The sequence below is a fragment of the Pygocentrus nattereri genome, chromosome 17 (assembly GCF_015220715.1).
Source record: "Pygocentrus nattereri isolate fPygNat1 chromosome 17, fPygNat1.pri, whole genome shotgun sequence".
Classification (NCBI taxonomy): domain Eukaryota; kingdom Metazoa; phylum Chordata; class Actinopteri; order Characiformes; family Serrasalmidae; genus Pygocentrus; species Pygocentrus nattereri.
This window is the reverse complement of record NC_051227.1, coordinates 39,518,314-39,543,484: the sequence shown is the minus strand read 5'-3', so window position 1 is coordinate 39,543,484 and position 25,171 is coordinate 39,518,314. Positions and strand designations below refer to the sequence as shown.

General features: G+C 42.7%; 1 protein-coding gene across 1 annotated transcript; it reads right to left on the bottom strand.

Moving 5' to 3' along the window:
* Positions 1-4,211: 4,211 nt before the first annotated feature.
* rskra (ribosomal protein S6 kinase related a) lies at positions 4,212-23,763 on the bottom strand. The gene is made up of 12 exons (XM_017683373.1): positions 23,601-23,763; positions 21,577-21,804; positions 21,226-21,309; positions 21,042-21,110; positions 19,458-19,527; positions 16,331-16,438; positions 15,512-15,552; positions 15,393-15,420; positions 8,188-8,277; positions 7,925-8,013; positions 6,141-6,251; positions 4,212-6,049 (listed from the first exon to the last, which is right to left on the bottom strand). The coding sequence occupies exons 1-12, from the start codon at positions 23,625-23,627 to the stop codon at positions 5,750-5,752; spliced, it is 1,245 nt and encodes a 414-aa protein (XP_017538862.1). The 5' UTR covers positions 23,628-23,763; the 3' UTR covers positions 4,212-5,749.
* Positions 23,764-25,171: the final 1,408 nt, after the last annotated feature.

Sequence of the window (25,171 nt, the reverse complement as noted above, 5' to 3'; positions counted from 1 at the left end):
CAAACCGGTCATGCTGAAGGATGTTGCAGGCAGCAGATCGCTCTCCACGGCGTCTCCAGACTCTGTCACGTCTGTCACATGTGCTCAGTGTGAACCTGCTTTCATCTGTGAAGATCACAGGGCGCCAGTGGCGAATTTACCAATCCTGGTGTTCTCTGGCAAATGCCAAGCGTCCTGCATGGTGTTGGGCTGTGAGCACAACCCCCATCTGTGGACGTCGGGCCCTCATACCATCCTCATGGAGTCGGTTTCTAACCGTTTGTGCAGACACATGCACATCTGTGGCCTGCTGGAGGTCATTCTGCAGGGCTCTGGCAGCTCCTCCTGTTCCTCCTTGCACAAAGGTGGAGGTAGCGGTCCTGCTGCTGGGTTGTTGCCCTCCTACGGCCTCCTCCACGTCTCCTGGTGTACTGGCCTGTCTCCTGGTAGCGCCTCCAGGCTCTGGACACTACGCTGACAGACACAGCAAACCTTCTTGCCACAGCTCGCATTGATGTGCCATCCTGGATGAGCTGCACTACCTGAGCCACTTGTGTGGGTTGTAGAGTCCGTCTCCTGCTACCACGAGTGTGAAAGACCACCAACATTCAAAAGTGACCAAAACATCAGCCAGAAAGCAGAAAGGTACTGAGAAGTGGTCTGTGGTCCCACCTGCAGAACCACTCCTTTACTGAGTGTGTCTTGCTAATCGCCAGTAATTTCCACCTGTTGTCTGTTCGATTTACACAACAGCTGTGAAACTGCTGGTCAGTGTTGCTTCCTAAGTGGACAGTTTGATTTCACAGAAGTTTGATTTACTTGGAGTTATATTGTGTTGTTTAAGTGTTCCCTTTATTTTTTTTGAGCAGTGTAGTTTTCTAAAGTATTCTGTAGCTCAGCATCACATTCCCCAGTCTCATCTGTTTGACAGAATTCATAATATTGTAAATATTGTTCAATTGTTTTGGTTCAGGGGCGGCACGCTGTCGCCTCACAGCGAGGAGGGCCTGGGTTCGATTCCCCGGCCGGGTGACCGGGGTCCTCTCTGTGTGGAGTTTGCCTGTTCTCCCTGTGTCTGCGTGGGTTTCCTCCGGGTTCTCCGGTTCCCTTCCACAGCACAAAGACATGCAGTCAGGTCGACTGAGCGCGCTAAACTGCCCCTAGGTTTGAGTGTCTGTCTGTCTGCCCTGCAATGGACTGGCGACATGTCCAGGGTGTATCCTGCCTTCCGCCTGATGACTGCTGGGATAGGCTCCAGCGCCCCCCCACGACCCTGAGGGAGAAGCGGCTCAGAAAGTGTGTGTGTGTTTTGGTTCATCAGCGTTCTCTCACTACAATACCCAGCATACATTGTGGTATTACTCCATATAAACATTGTGAATCAATCCACCAATTCCAGCCTTTCCACAGAGCCATCCTGTGTTTATTCAGCCGGGTAACCTTGCTTTACTTTACACTTTAGCGTTTATTTTGTTGGTCATTTTTGTCATTTGAGTGATCCATTCCCGTTTTTTTAAAATCACTTCAGCTAGAGAAAAGAAGCCAAGCTGGGGTAAGGTTTATTTACCCAGGTACCCTTTCTAACTTTTACCTTTTCTAACATTTAGCTTGTTCTTCTCATCTGACAAGACGTTTCAGTCAACTGAGGAATCCATTCCTTCTATTTCAATGACAATTTAAGAACAGTTACCACAGTTATACAGTGTTAAGCTATTCGGCTCCCTAGCAGTAACCTTAGCTTTCTGGCTTCCTTTTGTGTTTGCCAGCTAATGGGGAAAAATAACTTTTCAAACAGCCCATCCCCATGAAATCTTTTCTTTTGAGTTTTTCAAAAGTTCTTCCCACCCTCACGTATGTCACCAGAAGGGTGGTATGTCTTTGAACTAGAAAAACTCACACTAGGAGGCAAGCAAGGATATTTACAACAGATGAAGAGATGAAGTGTGAAAGAGTAAAAGCATGTGAGGTCAAATCATAACTTCCATAACTTACAGATAAGGTTTTTGGGCAGTCGTGGGCTGGAGGTTAGGGAACCGGCCTTGCAACCGGAAGGTCATCGGTTCGATCCGCTTAGCTGTCAGGACGTGACTGAAGTGCCCTTGAGCAAGACACCTAACCCCCAACTGCTCCCTGGGTGCTGCGGATAGATCGGCCCACCGGTCAAGTGTGCTCACTGCCCCCTAGTGTGTGTCTTCACTAGTGTGTATGTGGTGTTTCACTGCATGGATGGGACTAATAAGGGTCTCTTTATCTTTCCCGACAACAGCAGTGCTAATAGTGCTCATGAATACAGTACAATAAGGCACATCCACCACATTTCTGCATAATTGCATCATTAAGATGTAAACTAAGTCATTCACAGTGGTTTGGTGTGAAATGCTTTGTTCCAGAGTAACTTACCAAGTCAGAGTTGTTCAGAGTGGTGGTGATAGGAACCAGACATCTGCCTCTGATCATGGCCGAATCAGTGGGTGACCTGAGTGTCTGCCCAGGGGCACCAAAGCTTTCTCCAAAAAAGTGATTTAATGTTTGGGAACATTCAGTTTTCTTTAAACCTGTAATCGATGCTATAACAGTCACTTTAATAATCCAGCCATAAACATCCAAAAAGCATATAAAAATCTGGTGTACAGTGACGTCTATGTGATCATTTTCATTTTGGCATCTTGTTTGATGTGCATTGTGACATTAATGATCTTCAAAAGCAAGTCAGTGCCCTCTCTTTGGCAAACCCAACCGATCTTATCAAAGTCTTAGCTGATTAAATCTCTCAACTCAAGGAACCACAGCCCCTGGTTCCTATTACTAACAGTGTTTCTCTACATCAAACCACTCTGAATGACCTTGTTTACATCTTATTGATTGATTAATACAGAATTAAAAAAAAAAACAGTGGGATTTCCCTTTAAATACAGACCAGACAGAGCCAGTGTACAGTAAGAAAGTGCACATGTACTTAGCAGCTTTCACTATAGTGTTAAATGTATTGTTCAACATAAATAACTGCATTGTTGGATGTTGTTGTTTAAACCATCCTTTGTAACAGATTCGTATTCATATGTATTTGTTTACTTGACTGACAGCAAACCTTATTACTGAAAATGCACCAAATGTGATGTAAATAGAGCTTCTAGTCTAAGACAAGTTGCGGATTTAAAGCCATTGCGCTGTACAGTCAGCAGAACAGGTGGTGAACCTGACTGCTGCAGGTTAGGAGGGGTGTCCGGTGTCACACCACACACGCAGGAACATACACACTCCCGTTTCTGGAGATGGGGTCTGCGAGTGGCCTCCAGGGAGAACCACCAAGGGTTAATGTTAAATTTAGCCCGCTCCACAGGGGCTGTGGTTTTTTTTTCTGATACCTAATTAAAAACATTAATAATGATGCTTTATCTGGTCTCCAATTTTCAGCCCTATTAAGGTTGCTCCCATTTGGGTTTGTCTTTGCTCTCACAAATAGGTCACACCAAGGTCTGAAAGTTGGAGAGCAGTCTCCAGGTATCATTCACAGATTCAGATTTTATCATGAAATCATCCACTTCTGTGCGTAAAGAAACGACTGGGAGTTCTACTTTCACTCTGTTCATGTATTGTACCTCCTTTCTAGGGAGAAACATCAAGGATAGGAGAGGACAGGAACCTCATCAATCTACAGCAAACCTGCACCAAACAGCACCGAATAGCAATAGGAAGATTACTGTATTCATCACAGCAGGATCTGCAATGTAAACTCATTTATAGACAATACTGCCATTTCCCTTTCAGTACAGCAACACCATAAAGAAAGGCAAGTAAAACAAAGAGCTTCTGATTTGAATGGAGAACAATTTCACTGGTTTCAATTTCCGTAGCATGTTGCTAAAACTTATGTCTAAGCAAAGTCTAGCACTGAAAAAGAATGTATGCATGATAAAATGATGGGGCAGTCGTGGGCTGGAGGTCAGGGAACTGGCCCTGTGACCAGAAGGTTGCCAGTTCGATCCTCAGCACATGACTGAGGTGTCCTTGAGCAAGACACCTAACCCCCAATTGCTCCCCGGGTGCTGTGGATAGGGCTGCCCACCGCTCCGGGCAAGTGTGCTCACTGCCCCCTAGTGTGTGTGTGTATTCACTAGTGTGTATGTGGTGTTTCACTTCACGGATGGGTGAAATGCGGAGGTGGAATTTCCCCGTTTGTGGAATTAAAAAAGTATCACTTAAAAAAAAAATAACATCAACTATTACAACAGTGAAGACCAACGGCAGTTTGTCTTGATAAAAGTACATAAAACACACAAAGTATTACATACACGGTGTAAAATGTATTGACATGACCGCATTCGGTACAAGTTATACGTTTTAACACGCTTTATTACAGCTTCCGTTGTTTTCAGGAGCCCCACTTTCAGTCTACAAAGAAATCTGGAGGGATGTTATGTTCACATCTCCAAAGTTCAGTCTTAGAAGCTGGTTGCATTTTCAGCTTCTCACAATTCAGCTAATCTGGTCTGGACTCTGGGGCGCCAAGTCCACTGTTCTGAGAACATCAGCAGCTCCTTTGTTGATTTTAACAGCATTAATGTAACGGCCGTTTTGACTGGGAATTAAATAAATAACACTTTCACATCACTGTACACTGACAGCAACACAATTCTACTGAATTCTGCTCAAATTTGACCCAATGAGCATTTTGTATTATTTGGTGTATTCTCTTGAAAATAAGGCATCAGTAAAGTCATAGTGTAAAGCTATTTACACCGTGTTTATTTACAGGGCTTACTACGTTACTGCACTTAAATATTAAGAATAACGTCCAGCACATCAGTCAACATCAGCCAACAATGATGCTAATTCATCTTCATACTGCTCCTGGGTCAAAGTCAGTGCATTTTGCCAAAACCAGTTCAATTTAACACTTTAACATTAAGTTTTATTACTGATCATTTTAGCTCATTTTGAGAATAACTTAAAAATGCTAACCAGTATTATCAAAACACAGTTCTGAACAGTTGTACACATAAAATCACAATCATTTTCTTACTTAATTGCAGAAAATCTGTGCTTTAGTAGTGACAATTCTTAATGTTCTTAATGTTAGACAGTGATTTTCAGACTTTGGCTCACATTTACTTCAAAATATGGGATCTGGCTAACCATGTGGCCTTGAGGGCAGCATTTTCTGTTTTTATTTCAAGTTTTTATTTATTTACCACTGAAACTCATTAAAAATCTAAACCTTCACTATCAAAGACATTAAAATGATCTTTAAAAGACATTAAATACAAAAAATATTCATTCTTATTTTCACAAGTTGAAGTTTAGGGGGTTAGGGATTGGCACAGACACCTCACAGTAGAAAGCACCCTATAAATAATGATTTGGTAAATATTTAGCTTATTATTATCTCAATGAATGACTTGGGTTTAAATAGATCATAACATAATCCTTGCAAATATCTGTTTATAACAGTTTTTTACTGTAGGACCTCAGTTTGAACTAAAGAATGGTCCGTATACGTCACAGATATGTTTGTCTGTTGTGAAGTCAGTCACTGACTTCAGGTGAGTAACCAAGCTAGTCAGAGTTCACTTGTTGGCTTTGGCCTCTGCCCTATTACTGCCAGTTTGGCCATTTCTGAAGCTTGTTTTTCATTCCCACGTTTGCCTGCCTGTGTGTATCCTGGAGGCTCAGTTCTGCTCAGAACTGCATTAAATTCTCATCTGATTTTACTGATTGTCAACTGTTTTGGTTTTTGAAGTGAATGAGGGAAATGGCTTCAGTAAATGTGCTAGTTTCCCGCCTCCTCTCCTCGGGAGCCTGCGGTATCCTGGTCCGTTTCAGTGTCAGGAAGGTTCTGGGTCAAATCTGTGGGCGAGTTGAGGAGATCACATTCAAAATTCTGCAGCTGCTCGGACGTCAAACCCCTAGCTGATTTCTCTGGCCGCTCCGGGTGGTCCTTGAGACGAAGGATCGGCTGAATGGGAGCCTTCGTCAGTAGCTGAGAGTCAAAAGAGATGCCGCTGAAGAATCTCTGCCTTTTGAAGCGTTCCAGGCAGCGCAGGCGACGCGTGGGAGTCTTACTCAGGAGCTAGCCTCGGAGAAAACAGCATGAGGTTACGAAGAGCTGTGTCTGGCTTCAGGCCAAAGTCTAAATATGTAAAACCGTGGTTAGTGCGTACCTCCGTGAGCAGCAGGGCCAATCCAGCACTGAAGCTTGGAGGCATTTCATACAGGTGGTCAGTCACCTTGGTCAGCATGCTGCTGTGATCTGGCTCTGGAAGAAGAGGAAACTGAAAAAGAAAGTAAAAGGTTTGGAAGAAGTGCGTTTCACTGAGCATCACCTGCGGTCAGTTTCAGCACAGATCAAGATACATTTAGGGGACTCTAAGCCTAGACTGGAAAGAATTTTCAATGTGTACATGTAAACATACTGTACTGTGGAAAACTCAGAGAACACCCTTCATTCATTCAATTTCCAGTCCAAAACGGTCACTACGTACAAGTTATTAATTACTCAGGGAATCTTTATGGAGTGATTGGGGATAAGATAGTCCCCTTGCTTACTAAGAAGGAAAGTCAAAGGAGAACAAGTGAAAACACAGAAGTTCCCAAAACTGCTTTTTTGAAAGGATACCAAAAAATGTGACTCCAATCAACCAGGATCAGCTAGGAACAGCATTTCAAGCTTTCGTCTTAGAGAGAGAGGAGAAAATCAAGCTGCTTCAGATCTGATATTATCCTCAGGTGTTTCTGTCCATCCTTCCACTGTGAGAAGACAACTCAACATTATGGGTCTGAAAGGATGTGTAGTGTCAAAGGAAACAGACAAAAAGAAGAATTCATTTTCAAATCAAGCAAAGCTTTTTGTAGTCTTACAACATTGGACTGATCACCGCAGAATCCAGGCCTCAACATTGTTGAATGTGTTTGGGGTTAATCGGATCGTGAGAAGCAGAAAAAGCAACCAAGTTCTATGACTGAACTTCGGAGGTGTGGAAAAATATCAGTGCATGTTTCTTTGGAAACTGAAAGCAGGGTTTCTGAAGTGTGGAAGAATGGAAGCTGTAATAAAGGCAGAGTGGACACATTAAATGCTTTAAAAAAATATTACAATTACAATATTCTTGAGGCTTTTGTATAATTCTGTTTAATACAAACTAAATATGCGATTTTATGCCTTTTTCCTAACACTACAAAAAAAAAAAAACTTGTATTTAATAGTCATTTTGGGCAGAAATGAAAGAAATGAAGTGTGGTCTCTGACTTTTACACTGTACTGTAGTTTAAATGAAAAGCTTATTGCCAGTCAAGAGTGAACACTTGAATGTTATCCTCTCATTTTGTATTGCTAGAGTTATTTGTATATTGCTATACTGGCTCACCTGCATGTAAATAGCTGCCTTGTATCTCTATTTGTCTGGTTTGTGCCATTTAGTTTATTTATGGTTAATGGGCGGCACGGTGGCGTGGTGGGTAGCGCTGTCTCCTCACAGCGAGGAGGGCCTGGGTTCGATTCCCCGGGGTCCTCTCTGTGTGGAGTCTGCATGTTCTCCCCGTGTCTGTGTGGGTTTCCTCCAGGTTCTCCGGTTTCCTCCCACAGTCCAAAGACATGCGGTCAGGCAAATTTGACATGCTAAATTTGCCCCTAGGTGTGAGTGACTGTCTGTGTCTGTCTGTCTGCCCTGCGATGGACTGGCGACCCGTCCAGGGTGTATCCTGCCTTCCGTCCGAAGACTGCTGGGATAGGCTCCAGCACCCCCCCCGCGACCCCGACGGAGAAGCGGCTTAGAAAATGGATGGATGGGCTTTAGACTTTTGGGACTACAGTGGAAAAACGACAGTTGCACACTGAGCTTTGGGTCAATTAATGTGCATTGTCCCAAACAGAGAGACGGAGAGATACATTAGCAGGCAGATAGAGAGATGGACTTGTAGCCAAATAAGACAGATTTAAGTATCTTACCTCTCCAGCAGCCAGGGCATATAGCAAGATGCCAAGGGACCACCAGTCTGAAGCATGGCTGTAGGGACCCCCACTAAGGACCTCAGGAGCTATTCAGGAACAGAATTCAGCATCTAAGCAGACTAAAAATAGAAATAGACTAAAAGCCTATTAAATCTGTTTCACAAGCGCATGAGACAATGAATCACACACTCTGAATCCTCAGTAAGCAACAACAGAACAGTCACATGAACAGAGAGTCAGTTTAGTGCCTAAAGTCTCACCCATGTATTGTATTGTTCCACAGATTGTGAACGCTCGCTCTCCGCGCTGGAGCCGACGAGACAGGCCGAAATCAGCCAGGCGGAGGTGACCTAAATCAGACAGCATTAATATTTCACCAGCATGCCCGCACACTATTTTAGAAACAGTTAAAGGGGAATACCGCTGTTTTTAAACTGCTTAAAGTCTGGCGCTACTATTTGGGATGTGTAGAGAATAGCTGAAGAAACTGGCTTCAACATATGGGGCTTAAACATATATTGCATGTTACAAACACACATGCCTGGAAAGCCAGACAAAGAAAAAGAGCAAAAATTTGACAGTCTGCAAAAATTCTTTTCAGAAAACCGTATTAAGAACTAATTGGACAAGATTAGTTTGCCATGAAGTAGTGCATATAATGAGATTTTAAAAAAGGACTAACGGCTGACGGTTTAACGGAGATTATTTCTCTGATAAAGGTGGTATTAATCAAAATATAGCATTGATATGTCTTTTAAGCATAACTGGCAACAATGTACATCATGAAGAAAAAAAAACATTTTTTAAAGAAATAAAATCCTTCAGGCCTGTCACAGAGCATCCCCGACTCAACTCTCTCGTTCGCTGCTCATATTAACTCTTATGTATTATTGCCAAAATCAGATCATTCCTCTCTCAGTCAGCTGCAGAAATCCTTATCCATGCTTTCATTTCCAGCCGTCTCGACTATTGTAACTCTCTTCTAGCGGGAATCGGCTCTTCCTCTCCTCACAAACATCAAATGGTTCAGAACTCTGCCGCCCGTCTCCTCACCCACATCACCACATCACCCCTGTTCTCCAACGTCTCCACTGGCTTCCTGTGAAATATCGCATACACTTCAAAAGTCTTCTGCTCACCTATAAAGCTCTTAACAATCTCACCCCTTCTTACCTGTCTGATCTTCTTCTTCCCTATAAACCCTCTCGCTCTCTCAGGTCGTCTTCAGCTGGACCGCTTACCGTCCCTCCATCTAACCTCCAAGGCTTTGGTGACCGAGCCTTCTCCAGATCTGCCCCTAGACTCTGGAACTCTCTTCCACTACTGGTCAGACAATCCAGTTCACTCTCCGTATTCAAGTCTAACCTGAAATCTTATCTTTTCGCCTTATCTTGCCTATAACCTCCTTCACACCTTCAGTGTCTGACCCGGTCATTATACAGCATTTCTTATATAACCTGCCCTCAGTCTGCTCTGCTCCTTCATCAGACCTGCCCATACACTGCCTTGTCTTTCTGTATGTGTTACTGTGCTCTTGTTGTCTATGTTAAGTGTGTTATCTATGTATTTTGAACTGTAAGTGTCTTTGGGTCCTTGATAAAGCGCTATATAAAAATAAAGAATTATTATTATTGTCTTATATCAATGTCAATAATTCTTATGGTCTGAAATGAAAACCTGCAGCCACATCTTTGTGGATAAGACTGGTGACTCCTGGCCTACAGTGTAAAAATCTAAACATTAATACCCAGAACACACAGAGGAGCAACATTTAGGCAGCTTTAGCTAAGCTATTGTGTACATTACCATATGTACAGCCTACAAACCCTAAATGCTGAGTAATTCACAAACAATGAGTAATTCATACGCAGATCTCCACAACAGGGGTTTAGCCATGGGAGGGCATGGGCCTACTCAGACTGATCAAAGGCCTACACTATCAAACTGGGGTAAGAATATTTATTAAGCTGGATTTTTGAGACAATTCATTTTTATGTACTCTCTGTGAGCGCTGTTATTTATATTGGCCAATTAAATCATTACGCTCTCCACCAAGCTTTTATTGTCGGCCCTCCAATCACTGTTTAGCATCCATTGTACACTGTCCAGCTGAGATTTCTGATTTTACCTTAGTTATGCCATCTCCTCTGAGCTTAGGTAGCCATGAAAAATGTTTAAAACAATTTATTTTAACAGTAAGTGTGTTTGTGCGCGTGAAAATACTGTATACCGTTAGAATATATACAAATAATCACAAATGCTGCCAGACTTTTTATTAGAAAAATTCAGTTAGAAGAACACAAGGCTGGTTTCTGACTCTTGCTGCACTCCAGTCCATGGATTTGTTCAATTTCAACAGCAGCACTTGTTTTTAATTTAATGAAGAATTCACATTTAGAGTACAGCTGCTGATCCGCTGAAGCAGGTATCGGATGGTAACTGTAAATACTGGACTTCTTTGAGGAGAGGTCTGGAAATTAACTAACACACTGATTCACAAAAAATTACAATGTGCTGTTTATTTGTTTTTATTCTAATGTTTATGTTTTTACAACAAATAAACTCTTCCACCCAGATAAATGGCTAAATACCTTCTCATATACCTCAGACTTCTGAACAACAATGTATATTCAGAAAACTTATCCTCTCTGAATTGTACTAAGATAAGATAAGATAAGATAAGATGATCCTTTATTAGTCCCACAGCGGGGAAATTCACAGTATTACAGCAGCAGCAGAGTAACAGGAGTAAGACACTCAGTAGTAGAAACAGGAAACAGTGTAAACATTATAAACATTATAAATAATACAAATTAAAGCTAAATCTCTAGACTATTTACAACAAAATAAGGATAATAATAAAATAAAATAAGAGTTGCATATAAATCTGTATTGCACTTAGCCTATTGCACAATGAAAAATGTTCGCATTCTGAATGTAAGTGTATATTGTATTGTATGTGGTCTACTGGGAGCAGTGCTGGTTGTACTGGCTTGTACTATTGTACTTGTACTATTGAGCTACAGGATAAAAATCGGTGATTTTTTTGGGTTCACTTGCTGCTTTTTCTGTGTAGCTGCTTAGGAGACAGTCCTGATAGGCAACGTTGGGGCAATGTCATCTGACTGTTGTCATCCAAAAGTTCCTTTCCAGCACAACGCAAAAGATTCCTATGTGAACTACCACTCTGTTTCCAAAAAAGTTGGGATGCTGTGCAAAATGTAAATAAAAGCACAACGCAATCATTGGCAAATAATTTAAACCCCGTTTTAATTGAAAATAGTACAAAGACAACAAATCAAATGACAAAATGAGGATATTTTATTGTTTTTTTTTCTTCAATTTGATGCCAGCAACACATTTAAAAAACGACCGCGGCATGTTTACCACTGTGCTGCATCACAGAATTTCAGACTGTGATTCGTCAGACCACAGGACACTTTTTAACTTCAGTCCATCTTCAAAGAGCTTGGACCCAGAGAAGGTGACGGCATTTCTGGATCCTGTTTATAAGTGGTTTCTTCTTTGCGTGGGACTTTTAACTTGCATTTGTGGACGCAGTGATGAACCGTGTTTACAGACAGTGGTTTTCCACTACAGAGATGTACGATTTTAATGCAGTGCCGCCTGAGGGCCCAAAGGACACAGCCAGCCAGGTGTGGTTTTCAGCTTTATACCTTGCATAGAGAGACGTTATTGTTGAATTGTTGCACTATTTGCCAGCATAAAGTGGTAAACACTTAAACATTATTACTTCTGAAAGACTCAGCCAGTCTGCGATGCTCTTTTTATACCCAATCATGTTACTGACTTGTTGCCAATGAACTAAATTTGTTTTAAGACGTATTACCAGGTCGTTTTTGCCCTTGGTACAACTTTTTTAAATGTACGTGTACAGATGTAGCTGTTCTAGCCAATCACTCCTCTCCAGACACCGAACAGTAAAAGTCTGACCTTTTTTCTGCCCCGAGACTTTAGCTCAGACATCCTCACTACGGTCTGTATCCCACCTCAGGCCGTTAAGTCAGTAGCATTGAAAAGGAGCATCAATGGACTTGAACACTCACTGAGGCTGTTGGGGATTTTAACAGGTCAAACTCGAAGGTTCTCCCTAAACACTATCAGCACATTAAATTCCCCACCCGAGGAGATCAGACTCTTGACCACTGCTACTCTCCACTCAGCTGCAAACCCCTCCCCCTTCCTGCCTTCAGCAAAGCTGATCACACCTCCTTTCTTCTCCTGACCACATACAAACAAAGACTTAAACAGACGGAAACCAGTTCACAGATTATCTTATCAATGGAGTGAGGAGGCCATCTTCACACTCCAGGACTACATTGAATCCACAGACAGGAAGATGTTTTGAGATGCAGCTGGCACTGATATCAACAAATACACTGACTCCATCACAAGCCACATTAATGCACTGATGACACTGTACCAAAAATCTACGTCAGAACATTTCCCAACCAGAAACCCTGGATCAATGCTGAGGTTCGAGCCAAGGTAAGGGCTCAGGCCACTGCCTACAACTCTGGCCACCTGGCTAGCTGCAGGAAGGCCACCTATGATCTTCAGAGGACCAACAGGCTGGCCAAAAGGAGCTACAGGGGGTCACAGATAAGCTAAATGCACATTCTTTTTTTTTTCTTTTATTCTTTTAATACTTTTTTGATCCCACAACCGGGGAAATTCCACCTCTGCATTTAACCCATCCGTCAAGTGAAACACCACATACACACTAGTGAACACACACACTAGGGGGCAGTGAGCACACTTGCCCAGAGCGGTGGGCAGCCCTATCCACAGCGCCCGGGGAGCAGCTGGGGGTTAGGTGTCTTGCTCAAGCACACCTCAGTCATGGACTGTCGGCCCTGGGGATCAAACCGGCAACCTTCCGGTCACAGGGCCAGTTCCCTAACCTCCAGCCCACGACTGCCCCATTACGTTCGCTGTGAAGCAAATGACACCTCCCATGCTGAAAACCTCCCAGTACGGCACGAGAGCTGTGCCCCAGCCATTCCCCTGTCTGAGGTGGTGAGATCATTCAAGGCAGTTAACCCACGCAAAGCACTTGGTCCTGACAGCGTCTACATTTGTGTACTCAGTTGTGTACTTGTGTACCAACCAACTGGCCGAGGTTTTCATTGATATCTTTAACCTCCCCCTAAGACTGTCAGTGATTCCAACACGATTTAAGGGAACCACAATTTTCACCTGCCTGAACGACTATCGCTGTTGCACTGACATCAACAGGTATGAAATGCTTTGAGTGGCTGGTCACCATAGCCACACTGGACCCTCATCAATTTGCATACCGCTCCAACAGATCCACAGATGATGCCGTTGCACTGACAATACACACTGCCCTCACACACTTGGACAAAAAGTACACGCGTGACAATTCTGTTCACAGATTAAAGCTTCGCATTCAACACAATCAACCCTGCCAAACTCACCCCTAAGCTCACAGACTTGGGTCTGAACTCTCATCTCTGCAACTGGATACTGGGCTTCCTGATGAACAGAGTCCAGTTGGTAAAAGTAGGAAACAAGCTTCTCTTCCACACGGACTCTTAGTGCATAGGCCCCCCCACAGGGATGTGTACTCAGCCCCCTCTTGTACTCCCTGTATACACATGACTGCAGAGCCAGGCAGGTATCTAACAATCTTCAACAATCTCCATCTGAACAACAAAGGGGGTGATCATGGACTACAGGAAGATGCAGAGGCATGGTCACTCCCTCTTGTATGTAAATGGAGCCAAAGTTGAGAGAGGCAACAGTGTTAATTTCCTCACTGATGACCTGAGATCTGCCCATCAGCATCTCTTAATCCAGCACAGGCTCAGGAAGTTTGGTCTTCCTCCTCAGATCCTCACCAATGTCTACATAGACAGCTTCCTCATGGGCTGCATCACTGGTACAGCAGCTGCACCACCTGTGACAGAAAGGCCCTAAAAGGAGTTGTGAGGATGGCAGAAGCCATCGTAGGCAACAAACTACCAGCTTTACAGGACATTTATCAGGCCCACTGCCTCGGAAAAATCAAAAGATCGAGTCAGACAGCCTCACCCAGCGCACAGCCTGCTCAGCATACAGGCTTCTGAATAAGCTGTGAAGCTGCGAGTCCTCCCCCAGTTACCATTTCACTGTGTTAGGATTATTTATTATATCACTGCGCCAAACAAAATCATCTGTCCCTTTCAGCGCATGGACGTCCTGACGTGCACGTGACAAACAAACTTAAAACACGAAACTTGTTTTTATTTACATTTTGTACAGCGTCCCAAATTTTTTTGGAAAAATTGTGGTAAAAAACGAGTCATTTCACCTCACATCCCAGCTCACTAAGGTGTCTTCCGGTCATTTCATGACTTTCCACTAAAAAATTCAAGCAAAAACTTAAACCGAACTCAAAACTATGCAACATTTCAAAGCGGTGCTCAGAACAGTTTTTAGGTATGAATTTTTAAAGTTTTCTCCTTTACGCTCTAACAGCATCTTCAGTATTAGAATGACTGGAGTGAGCTGAAATATTAACTGGGTAATAAACACAAAAAAGGAGGAATGATTTACTATAAAACAAGTGGATTCATGTAAATGTAAAACAGGTTTCGTTATTAGATGATATACTTTTTATATAATCTTTAATTCAGTTTTCATAATTATTTTTTATATATAGGTTTATATTGTGTAACTGGCAAGCCTATGGATTACTCATTTCTGTAAGCAATTTTTGAAGCGTCACAATGAATTTTTGACATTTTCACAACAACAGAATAATAATTTTATAGGACTTTGACATTATATTGTCTCAAAAACCCTATATTTCCCTCAAATATTTTTCCCATAACAGTTATGTCTGACTAATATGGTTTAATCATTTTAATCATGACGTATTTGACGAAGAAGCACAATACTAAGAAGTGGTAAAACTAAATAGAAAAAATACTGGATTTCTGCAATAACCATAATAATGTTTCAAGGCTGTATGCTTTTTAAAACATAACATATTCCTCTACTTCTCAATAATTCTTGTAAAATTTTGTAATTAAAATGAATTGAATGGTTGCATGAAGTTGAAGTTATTAGGTATGGGATGACCTCATTATTATATAAGGAAATAATCAGTGCTGCTTTTCTTTCAATGAGCGCTTTACATACAGCAGAGCTGGCAACACACACCAGCATTGGCATGAAGTCTATGGACTCAGTGCCCCTTGAATATGTTGAATACAACAATGACAGAGCTGGTCACCCCACAAAAGTATGGTAACCATCAAATATCCCAGAATGTGACCATATCTGCTCTATTAGGACAGATAAAAAAGGCCAGTTCATTTCTCATGGACTTCCTAATGCTTTGATCTTTAACTGCAATTTTCTCAGCATCACTGCTGCTGTGCTGCCCTCTAATGTTTAACCCCAGTGCTGCAGTTGGAGAGCAGAACCAGTTTACCTTGCTCAGTTAAAAGGACGTTCTCCATCTGCAAGACAAACAAATGATAACAACCAAATTCATTATCAGCAATAACTAAACTGAAAATCCATATCAAATAAATATAAATGAGCTCATACCTTCACATCCCTGTGTATTATGCCAAAGTCATGGAGAAAACCTGTAAATTAAAGGAGCAGAGAAACATGCCTTTCACTATTAAAGGGATATTTCATTAAAAAAAAAACCTCAGATTGAGTCTGGTTCATATCACCACTACTGTGAATACAGTGGACAACGAAACTGAGCAGCAATCCAACGGCACTTCCTACATACAAAACAATTTAAACATAAGGCTAAAATATATAAAGTGCAGATTTAAGGAAAAAAAGTATCAAAGACCTTAAATATAAAGAAAAAGGACTATAAAACTATATTCTAAAACAGTCAATAGACAATAAAACAGGTGAGGCAGCGGTTGTAGTTGCATATTTCTTTGGACAGCTTATAGCGTCATATAATATTGCACCATCTAAGAATTACAGCACAGAAAGAAAACAGATTATAGATTATAGATTGCACTCTCGAGAACAAATGAATAATAAATAGAACAGGTGGAGTGGAACACTGGAACGTGTCCTATGAATCAGGGCCAGTAAAGAGCAGTAGTGGAGCGCTGGAACAGTGTACAGTGTCCTATGAAGTCAGTGCCAAGTTTATGCTTCTCCATAAAGCAGCACTTCACACCAAACCACTCTGACTTTGTTCACATCTTAACTGAATCAAGCTGAAAATGGGTGGAATTCCCCTTCAACATTTCTGTGACAGGAAGTAATTCAGATGCTGCGTCTGAGCGAAAACAGTCATGATTAATATGGAATTAATTCAAACATTCCCTTTAAATAAGACTGAACGGTTCTGTGCTCTGATGAAAGTGGATATCTGTGTGTCTGACTCACCTAAAGCGCCGCCAAGTTCGGCAGCAAACACACAAACTTCTTTCTCGTCAAACCGGCCAGTCAGCGTCCAGTAGGTGTACAGATCTCCAGTGCTGCAGTAGTCACACACTGTTCAAATAAAGAGAGAGGCTTAACACATGTTTCTTAAATAAGTTAACACATCCTCTACAAAGCACACACTTCTACACATTTTAATACACATTACTGTTTGTTCGCTGAATTGAACATATTTGGAGGGAAATACAACACAAAACACAAAGCATGTGCAAAAGTTACGGCACATTTTATTTGGTATATTTGAATTTTACCAACACATTAGGTTCAACAAATAAACTACACTTGTGCACTGCAATTAGGAGCTTCGCTGTAGATGTGCTCACTTATTTTATACCTAGAAAAATCAACAAAACGTCATTTGACCAGGGGTCTTAAAACTTTACCTACCTTGTAGCTACATTCATTTCCCAATTTATCAGAAACACCTACCATATCAGTGCACTTTATATGTTTACAGGTGCTGACTACACCTCATCTGTTGCTGCAGTTTATCAGCCCCCCCTACCCAATCAAATCAATGGAAAGGGACCACCATCAGATATTGTTTGGGTGTTGGGCCATTAGCACAGCAGTGAGAGCAACCTGGTAGTTTGTGTTGTGCTAGTACGAGTGTATCAGGTGCAGCAGTGCCGTTAGGATGTTTACACATTATTACACTTATGGCCCACTTTATTAGAAAAGCCTAGTCTATAGATTAGAGCTCAGGGGTTCCCAAAGTCAGTCCTGGGGCCCCAACACTGCACACATTTGTGCTTTTCCCTCATATAACACACCTAGTTCAGCTCGTGTGCTAGAGTTGTGAAAACGCAAAGATGTATAGAGCACAGGGTCCACAAGACTGACTTTGGTAGACACTGTTAAAACTCCTCACAATGTGCTCTCCATCCTCCGCTACTCTGTTGGTGTCACCGCTGTGCTGAGAACAGTCCATCACCCAAAGCATATCTAGTCAGGTACTATGGAAGTCCCTTTCCACTGAGGGACAGATGGGCTACAGTCACTTACTGTAACTGAGACCCCACAATAAATAATAATGTATTACAGCTTAGATGTTTACAGGAATTACAATATAATCTATTGTCATCGTTTATAGTGTGCTGTCTATCCCAAACCCTAACTCCTAAATTTCAACTACATTTTTTTTGTTTATTTATTTATTTTTTGTTTCAAGTGAAGTTGAAAGATTTTGGTTTATCATGAGTTTAATTCCTAAGTAATTAAACTTCATGCAAAACATGCTGTCCCACGTTTTCACGTCATCACTGAAACACGAAGCGTTTTGGTCCATATGCAGAGCCTTATTTCAGCCTCAGCCCTGCACCTTAGAGCAGGCTCTGAGACGGCCTCGCTGTCATGGCCACACGGTGAGCAGTTAGATCCCTTTTTTCTTTCCAAATAAATGTGTCTGAAAGTCTGAAAGTCAGTGTGTAACCTTAGGAATCGTCACCACTGAAACAGAATTTACAAATAACTAAACATTTATGTTTTAATGAATTTCTGATTTGTGTACAGCTGTTCAAAGCGGTGTTTCCTAGTCATGTACCGGCTCGTGTTGAGTTCTGCTCAAAATGAGCTAAAATCGTCACAACTGAAACGCTCGTAGTGTAGAAATCCGAGTGGGATTTGGTAAAGTTTCAATAGTGTTATGATTGCTTTGGTAGCGGCAAACTGGAATGTTTATTCATTTCTTTTGATAAAATAAACATAATTAAGGTTCAGATTAATTCAAAGTAAAAGGCTTTTAATCTGAAGTCCAAGTCCAAAATATGTTTTCCGCTCTGAAACCAATCTGGTACAATGATCAATATATAGTATATGGTATTATAGTCACGGGGCAGTCGTGGGCTGGAGGTTAGGGGACCAGCCCTGTGACCGGAAGGTCGCCGGTTCGATCCCCTCGGCTGACAGTCCATGACTGAAGTGCCCTTGAGCAAGACACCTAACCCCCAACTGCTCCCCGGGCGCCGTGGATAGGGCTGCCCACCACTCCGGCCAAATGTTCTCACTGCCCCCTAGTGTGTGTGTGTGTGTGTGTGTGTGTGTGTGTGTGTGTGTGTGTGTGTGTGTGTGTGTGTATGTATGTATATGTGGGTGTTTCACTGCACGGATGGGTTAAATGCAGAGGTCTAATTCCACAGTGTGCAAACACAGAGACAAACGGTTGTTAATTCAATAATATATAGTAGGTGTTTCTGATATAATGGCCAAAGACTGTAGATACAAGGTAGGTGTATCTAATAAACCAGCAACTCTGTATATATTTTAAATCAGAGGTGGCCAATATGGCATAAATGTGATGTCATAAAACCAATATAAAGAAGTTCTCACAATACACAATATTCATTTCTTGCATATCTTATGAATTGGAACAAACATAATTGTCACATTTAAAAAAGTACCATCAAAAACAATGAATGATTTGAATGAGTTTCACATACGGCACTGCATTAAATTCAATTAAACAAGAGTAATTATGATATTTTTGCTCATCAAACAGTGATTATATCCAAAGCATACTCAGAAGGCCTATTGTGACATATTATAAAATAATGTAAGGCGATAGCGATAATGTCCTACTGCCCGGCCCGGTGTAAAATTCATTTTGAGTGACTTGGCTATTCAAACACAAACACCCAAAACACACAAACAACAGAAAATATGGGGTCAACAGTATTTAGGCTCAGTATCTAAAGGACTCATCTGTCGTCAGTCTATGGGACACAGAAAATAATACTTATTAATTCACACAAAGCAGTTGTTCACAATGAACGAATGTGAGGGTCTCAAATTCAGGTTTAGTCATAAGATGTTATTAAGCCTTAGTTTACAAACAGAATCTTTTTTCATCATTTTCTTCTTTGACTCACCTTTTTTCATGACTACCCACTGCCAAAAAACAGCACTTACCATGACAATAATAGACTCAAAGTTATTTCTAATACATACAGTGGAACGCTGGGAAGCGGCTTGGGGTTAAATCAGCCTGGTAGCTCCACTGAGCAGAAAGCACGGAGGGTGAGGAGGGGGTGGGTGAGGGACTAAAGGGTGGGATGTGGACTGAGCGACTCACTGATGAAGAGATTGCGCTGGCTCTGCCAACAGTCCTCCAGACTGAGGAGGAAAGGGTGTCTGAGCTGCCGCTACAATGCAACAGCAACAAAGCAGATGAGATGAAAGTCGCAAGCACTGAAGAACGACATGGACTTGTTATGATGATATATGAGCTCAGCATTTCTAAGGAAATGTTAAAAAAAGAAGAAGAGCATGAAATGAAAATACTTTCAGTAAATGTATTTGGATGATGTGAACGGCTGATGTGACCAAACAGTAGGACTTAAGTCAGAGGTCCACAGGACACTTTTCACAGTGGGCTTATACTCAGACACTGAATGCAGTATCTTTGAGCCTACATTGCTAATGTTAACACATAGTAAAGGTCTAATGAATTCTATACAGCATCGAAAATTGAATCAGTGAACATTAAAAAAAAAAAAAAAAAAGTACATCAACAGATACACACTTCTGTCTCCTCGGATGGTCTCATTTGCAGTCTTTCAAGAAAACGAGTCAGTGGTCAAGACTAGCCATTTGTGTGCATCCTATGAGATTAAAGTGGCTGGCAAGGGGCTTTTTTCCTGAAGAATCTAGGGGTTGTGAGCTTGAACTTTTATTTATCTAGCATGCTGTTGGTCCTCATCATACCTCCAAACCAGCTCCAAACTACTGAGGCACTACAAGACCTCTGAAGGTGCCTGGCGGTTTCTAGCACCAAGATGTGGGCAGCACATACTTTAAAGCCTGTACATTGTGAGGTGGAGTTGCCACGAATCAGACTTCTTTAACTGCATCCTATAGTAGCTCAACTGGATTGAGGTCAAGCCTCTTTCTCCATGATCCTCAAACCATTCCCAAACAACATACGCAGTGTGGCCGGGCGCATTATCCTGCGGAAAGAGGCCTCTGACATGAAAGGGTGTACATGGTCTGCAACGTTTAGGTAGGTGGCATGTAACGTCCACTTGAATGCCTGGTGGTGCCAACACCTGTCTGGGTAAATGGTGAACTACTTTGACTTGTGCCTTCTTCTTTCTATCGGTTCAGACTACAGGGACTGTACCGGAGACTACAGTGGAACACCTGGCCATACGATCTGGCCCTTGGCAAAGCCGCTACATTCATCACACCTTCCAGCTTCTCCTGCATCCAGCATGTTAACTATGAGAACTGACTGGCTTACCATCTAATATGTCCCAGATCTCGATGTGCGCCATCTGCAAGTGGTCATAATGTCTTTGCTCATCCGATTAAATTGTCTATTTAGTGCACTGTGTGCTAACTTGGCACAAGTAATCATGGCACATCCAAATACATTTCCAGTCTCATGATTTTTTTCCCCCATGAGTCATAAAATATAATTACGTATTTTAAAAATATTTTAAATCACTATATTTTAATTATCTGATTCCATGGGCAGGGTGAGCATATGCTGCAGGCACAATAAGGCTGAAAAATGCACTTACTTACTAAGGTCAAGGCTTTTAGCCATTTCCTAAAGCAAATAAAGGTGGTGCTCTAAAACATCTTTGACCGCTGTGTTGATTCAGAGAGAAACACAAACAGCTTGTTGGTACATGTATTTATGTGAACATCTCACCTGGATGATAACCTCCTCCTTTGACTGCTCCACAACTCCAAGCCTTAGAACCTCAGATTTGGGTAAAACCTAATCATCAACAAAGACACGGTAGGCCTACAGTTAAACTGCACTGTGTATATTTATTAAACATGCAAAAAAGTGCCATTTATTACGTGTGGAATAAAGTGGAGGAGACGTTCACCTTAACAGCATACGTCTTGTCTTTTGCCCAGTCCTTTACCTTCAGAATTGGGCCGAACGAGCCTTTAGCTATAAAACCTGTAACCTGAACAGAAACATCCTTGACATGGCATCACTCTTAATAATTTTCTTTGAGATGGTGAACTGTATCTGGGAAATATGTGCTTCTAAAGTAAGATACTGTATAAAATTGCCCCCATGTGGAGGTTCAAGACAGGCACTTTCTGTAGAAGCATACATTCCATAAATAACAATATAAAAACCATAATAAACATTTTAAAGCTGGAAACGTGCTTTTTGGGGGGGGCGGCAAAAGACTGTCCCTTTAAATGACTCACGGGGAATAATGTACCTGTAAATGCACATTTGTCCCCACACGATGTGGAAACTCAGGCAGGAACATGGAGGTGGAGGCAGGCGGAGGACTGACATCCAGACTGAGAGTCTGTGCGGGGAGGTGGGATTTTGTGCGCTGACCACTCCGCTGCTTGAATGGACTGTTGTGGACGAGCCCATCTCGGAGTGACAGAAACCTCTGTCTGTTAGACAGACATCGCTTCTCCACTAATGAGACCGATGTCTGCGTCAAAAGAAAAGTCATCAGGCATTTCAGGAACTCACTGAGAAAATAATAAACACTTACAGTGGCCAGCAAAAGTTTGAGCCCTGATCCCTGGTCAGAATCTCTGTTGTTTTATTCTTCTTCCAAATGGCATAAAGTTCAGGATGCAACATTTCTTTAATATTTCAAGCAACATCACTTTTTATTTCCATCTTTTACAGTCTCAGAATAAAAGGCCCAAAATAAATGTTCAGGCACACTGGACGGTCAGTGAGTAACACCCCCTCCGGTGAGGACCACAGCTTGTAAACGTTTTTTGTAACTAACTAATAGTCTCTCAATTCTTGTTTGGCCGATTTTCGCCCTTCTTTCCGGCGAGATTCTTGGGGCGTCTAGGATGCAGTGCTCTCCTGAGGTCTAACAGTAGATCTTTGATGATGTTTGGGACCCTCAGGGACCCGAAATGGTGAGACCTTCAGCTTGCGAAAATCCACTGTGGATTTTCTGGTGTGTTTAGGATCTTTATCCGGTTATAAAAGCCAAAAAAAAAAAAAAAAAAAAAAAGCATCCTCTCTGATTTTTTACAGATGGTGTGATGTTTGCTTCCAGAATTTGCTGATGTTTATGTAAATCCACTCTTCCCTCTATTACAATGTGGCCTGTGCCACTGGTTTCAACACAAGCCCAAAGCATGATGAACATCATCAGTCCAAAGGACTTGTTTCCATTCTTCCACGAAAGTTATATTTGTGCAGGTGCTGCTGAACAGAACAACGCAGCACCACCACTCCAGAATCGAAACCTTCCTGAAGGTCTTTTAAACAGGGGGGTTTGATTTGCCTTTCTAGGAATCCTACGAGCAGCTGTCTTGGAATGTTTTGAGTTTTCCAGATCTGAATTTGACCTCTGCCCTTCCTGCCATTTCTTACTTACATTACCAACTGAGGAAACAGCAACCTGAAAATGCTTATAGCCCTCTCCTGCTTTGTGGTCATCAGTTAATGTAATCTCCAGAGTGCTGGGCAGCTGCTTAGAGGAGCTCTCGGCTGCTGATTGTTAGGACAAGAGTAATTTTGAAGCTTTGGAATTTGCTGGACCTGGCCGTTCCTAAGAGTACCTGAACAAACAGGGCACGTGTGTCAGACTCCAGTCCTTGCAGGCCAAAACACTGCAGACTGCCTCATTAAACACACCCAAACGCATTCAGGGCGTTCGATGAGGGTAAAATGCTCCTTTTCTTTTTTCACTCCAAAATCACACCAAACAAAAAAAATTCACCATATATTTCCTAAAATTTTGAAAGGCATGTTTCATCTTTAACTTGAGGCCTTTTGGAGATCAGCTCATCTTCTGGTCACTGAACTATTCACACCAACAGGACCTTTGACCAGGGGTGCCTAAAGTTTTGCATGCCAGTGTATCAGCCACTCAGGCGTCCAAGAAGCCACAGTGAAATAAACAGGCCCTGCCCTGTAAACTGACGGAGGGCAGCTTTAATCCAGCATCTTCACGGGCTGAAATGTGGCCATCTAGTGCACCTTCATCTCTCCCACAGACGGCACCCAGACGGCCCGCGGCTCTTCTCCCTCCAGATCACACTCACTCCACCGCACTCAGCGCGCCGTCTGCTCCGCTGAGCAAGTTAAGGCCGTTTTGGTCCCATTTCGCTTCACATTTAGGCCCATAGCATTGAAACAGCTTCATTTCATGCGCGTTTCTCCCCCTGCCTGAGTGAAAGGGTCTGCTCGAACACGCTGCGTCTACGAGTGATGTAAACAGTGTGAACGCGGCTGGTCAGTCAGGCGGATTCTCACCTTGTTTTTGCTCCCGACGCCACCCATTACATTCAGTCAACAGCAGGCGGCTGGTTAGAGGTCAGACTCTGCCTCCTGCGACGTACCAGCCGCTCCATCGTCGATAACACGCCGAGAAAACGCTCGTATGTCAGGGAGAGCAGGGAGACACGGGCTGCTGCGACAGACCCCGCCCCTTAATTAATATTCATGAGCCACATCCCCCCTGGCGACGCCCATCTCTAGCAAACACTAGCAGTGCACGACACACGTGGTCTGGCTGGCGACTGCTCTGGGCTTCGACTCATTTGTTGAAAGTTACACTGAAATGGCTCCGTTTTGGGAATGTGACAGGATATTCAGACGTAGTGACAAAGGACCGTTTAACAAGACCGCTCCGTGGACCCCCTGTCCGGACTTTGTCTGTGTTTTCCCCACTCTAAACACAGGGGTGCACAACTCCGCTCCTAGAGGCCCGGTGTCCACCACAGTTTTGAGGTTTCCACGCTCAAACCAGGAGGTGTAAAATTCAGGTCCAGTCCAGCAAGTAAAAAAAAAAAATCCTTGCCAGGACTTTGTTCCAACTGCCTGGACAGCTCTGCTGGTGGTTTGATCTAACTGGAGAAGCCAGGCCGTTGGAACAAAATCCTGGGACGGATTTTCACTTGCTGGACCTGGATTTTACACCTCTGACTCAAACACACCCATCAAAACAGCCAGCTAAGAGATGAATGAAATCAGGTGAGGTTGAGCGGGTACACCCCTGCTCTAACACCTCGACCGAACAGAAAAACACTGCAATGTTCATGGTGTCCAGAAAAAAGTCACGTTTTACATGCAATTGCGGTAACATTACTGCAGCAGGGCTCACAAGGCTATGCCTACATAAGCCCATCATGTCAACTGACATAGGCCTACATGCTCATTCTAATAGATGTCATTTGTCATAAATGTTTCATTTGTAACTTTAGTTGGTGTCTTTTCTCACATTAGGTTGTCATCACACCTTCTGGGGTGAAATGACTCTGTGCTCAGTGTATGTCACAGCAATAAGGGCCGACCTCCACTATATAAGTAACATGTGATCGATATAGACTCGGGTCATACTGAAGAGGCCAGAGACTTTAAACGTGGCACCGTCATAGGAGGCCACCTGTGCCGCAAGTCAGCTGATGACATTTCTATTTCTATCCTGCTAGATCTGCCTCAGTCAACTGTAAGTGCTAGAATTGTGAAATGGAAGCATCTCGGAGCAACAAAAGCGCAGCCACGATGCAGGGGACCATTCAAACGCCGAAGGTGGAACTACTCCTCTGGAGCATCACTCACTAGCCTTCCCGACTGACTGTAAAGTCACTGGGGAACCTGGGTGTGGCGGATGTCAGGAACACCTTTCCCACCGAAATATATAGTGCCAACAGTAAGGTTTGGTGGAGGAGGGGTGGAATTGGAACGCCAATTCTCTGCCAGGCCTTCTTGTACTCCAGTGCCAGTGTCTGACCTCACAAATGCTCTTTTGAGTGAACGGGCACAAATTCTGACAGACACGCTCCAAAATCTTGCGGAAAACCGTATGTGAGATTCTGTCTTGT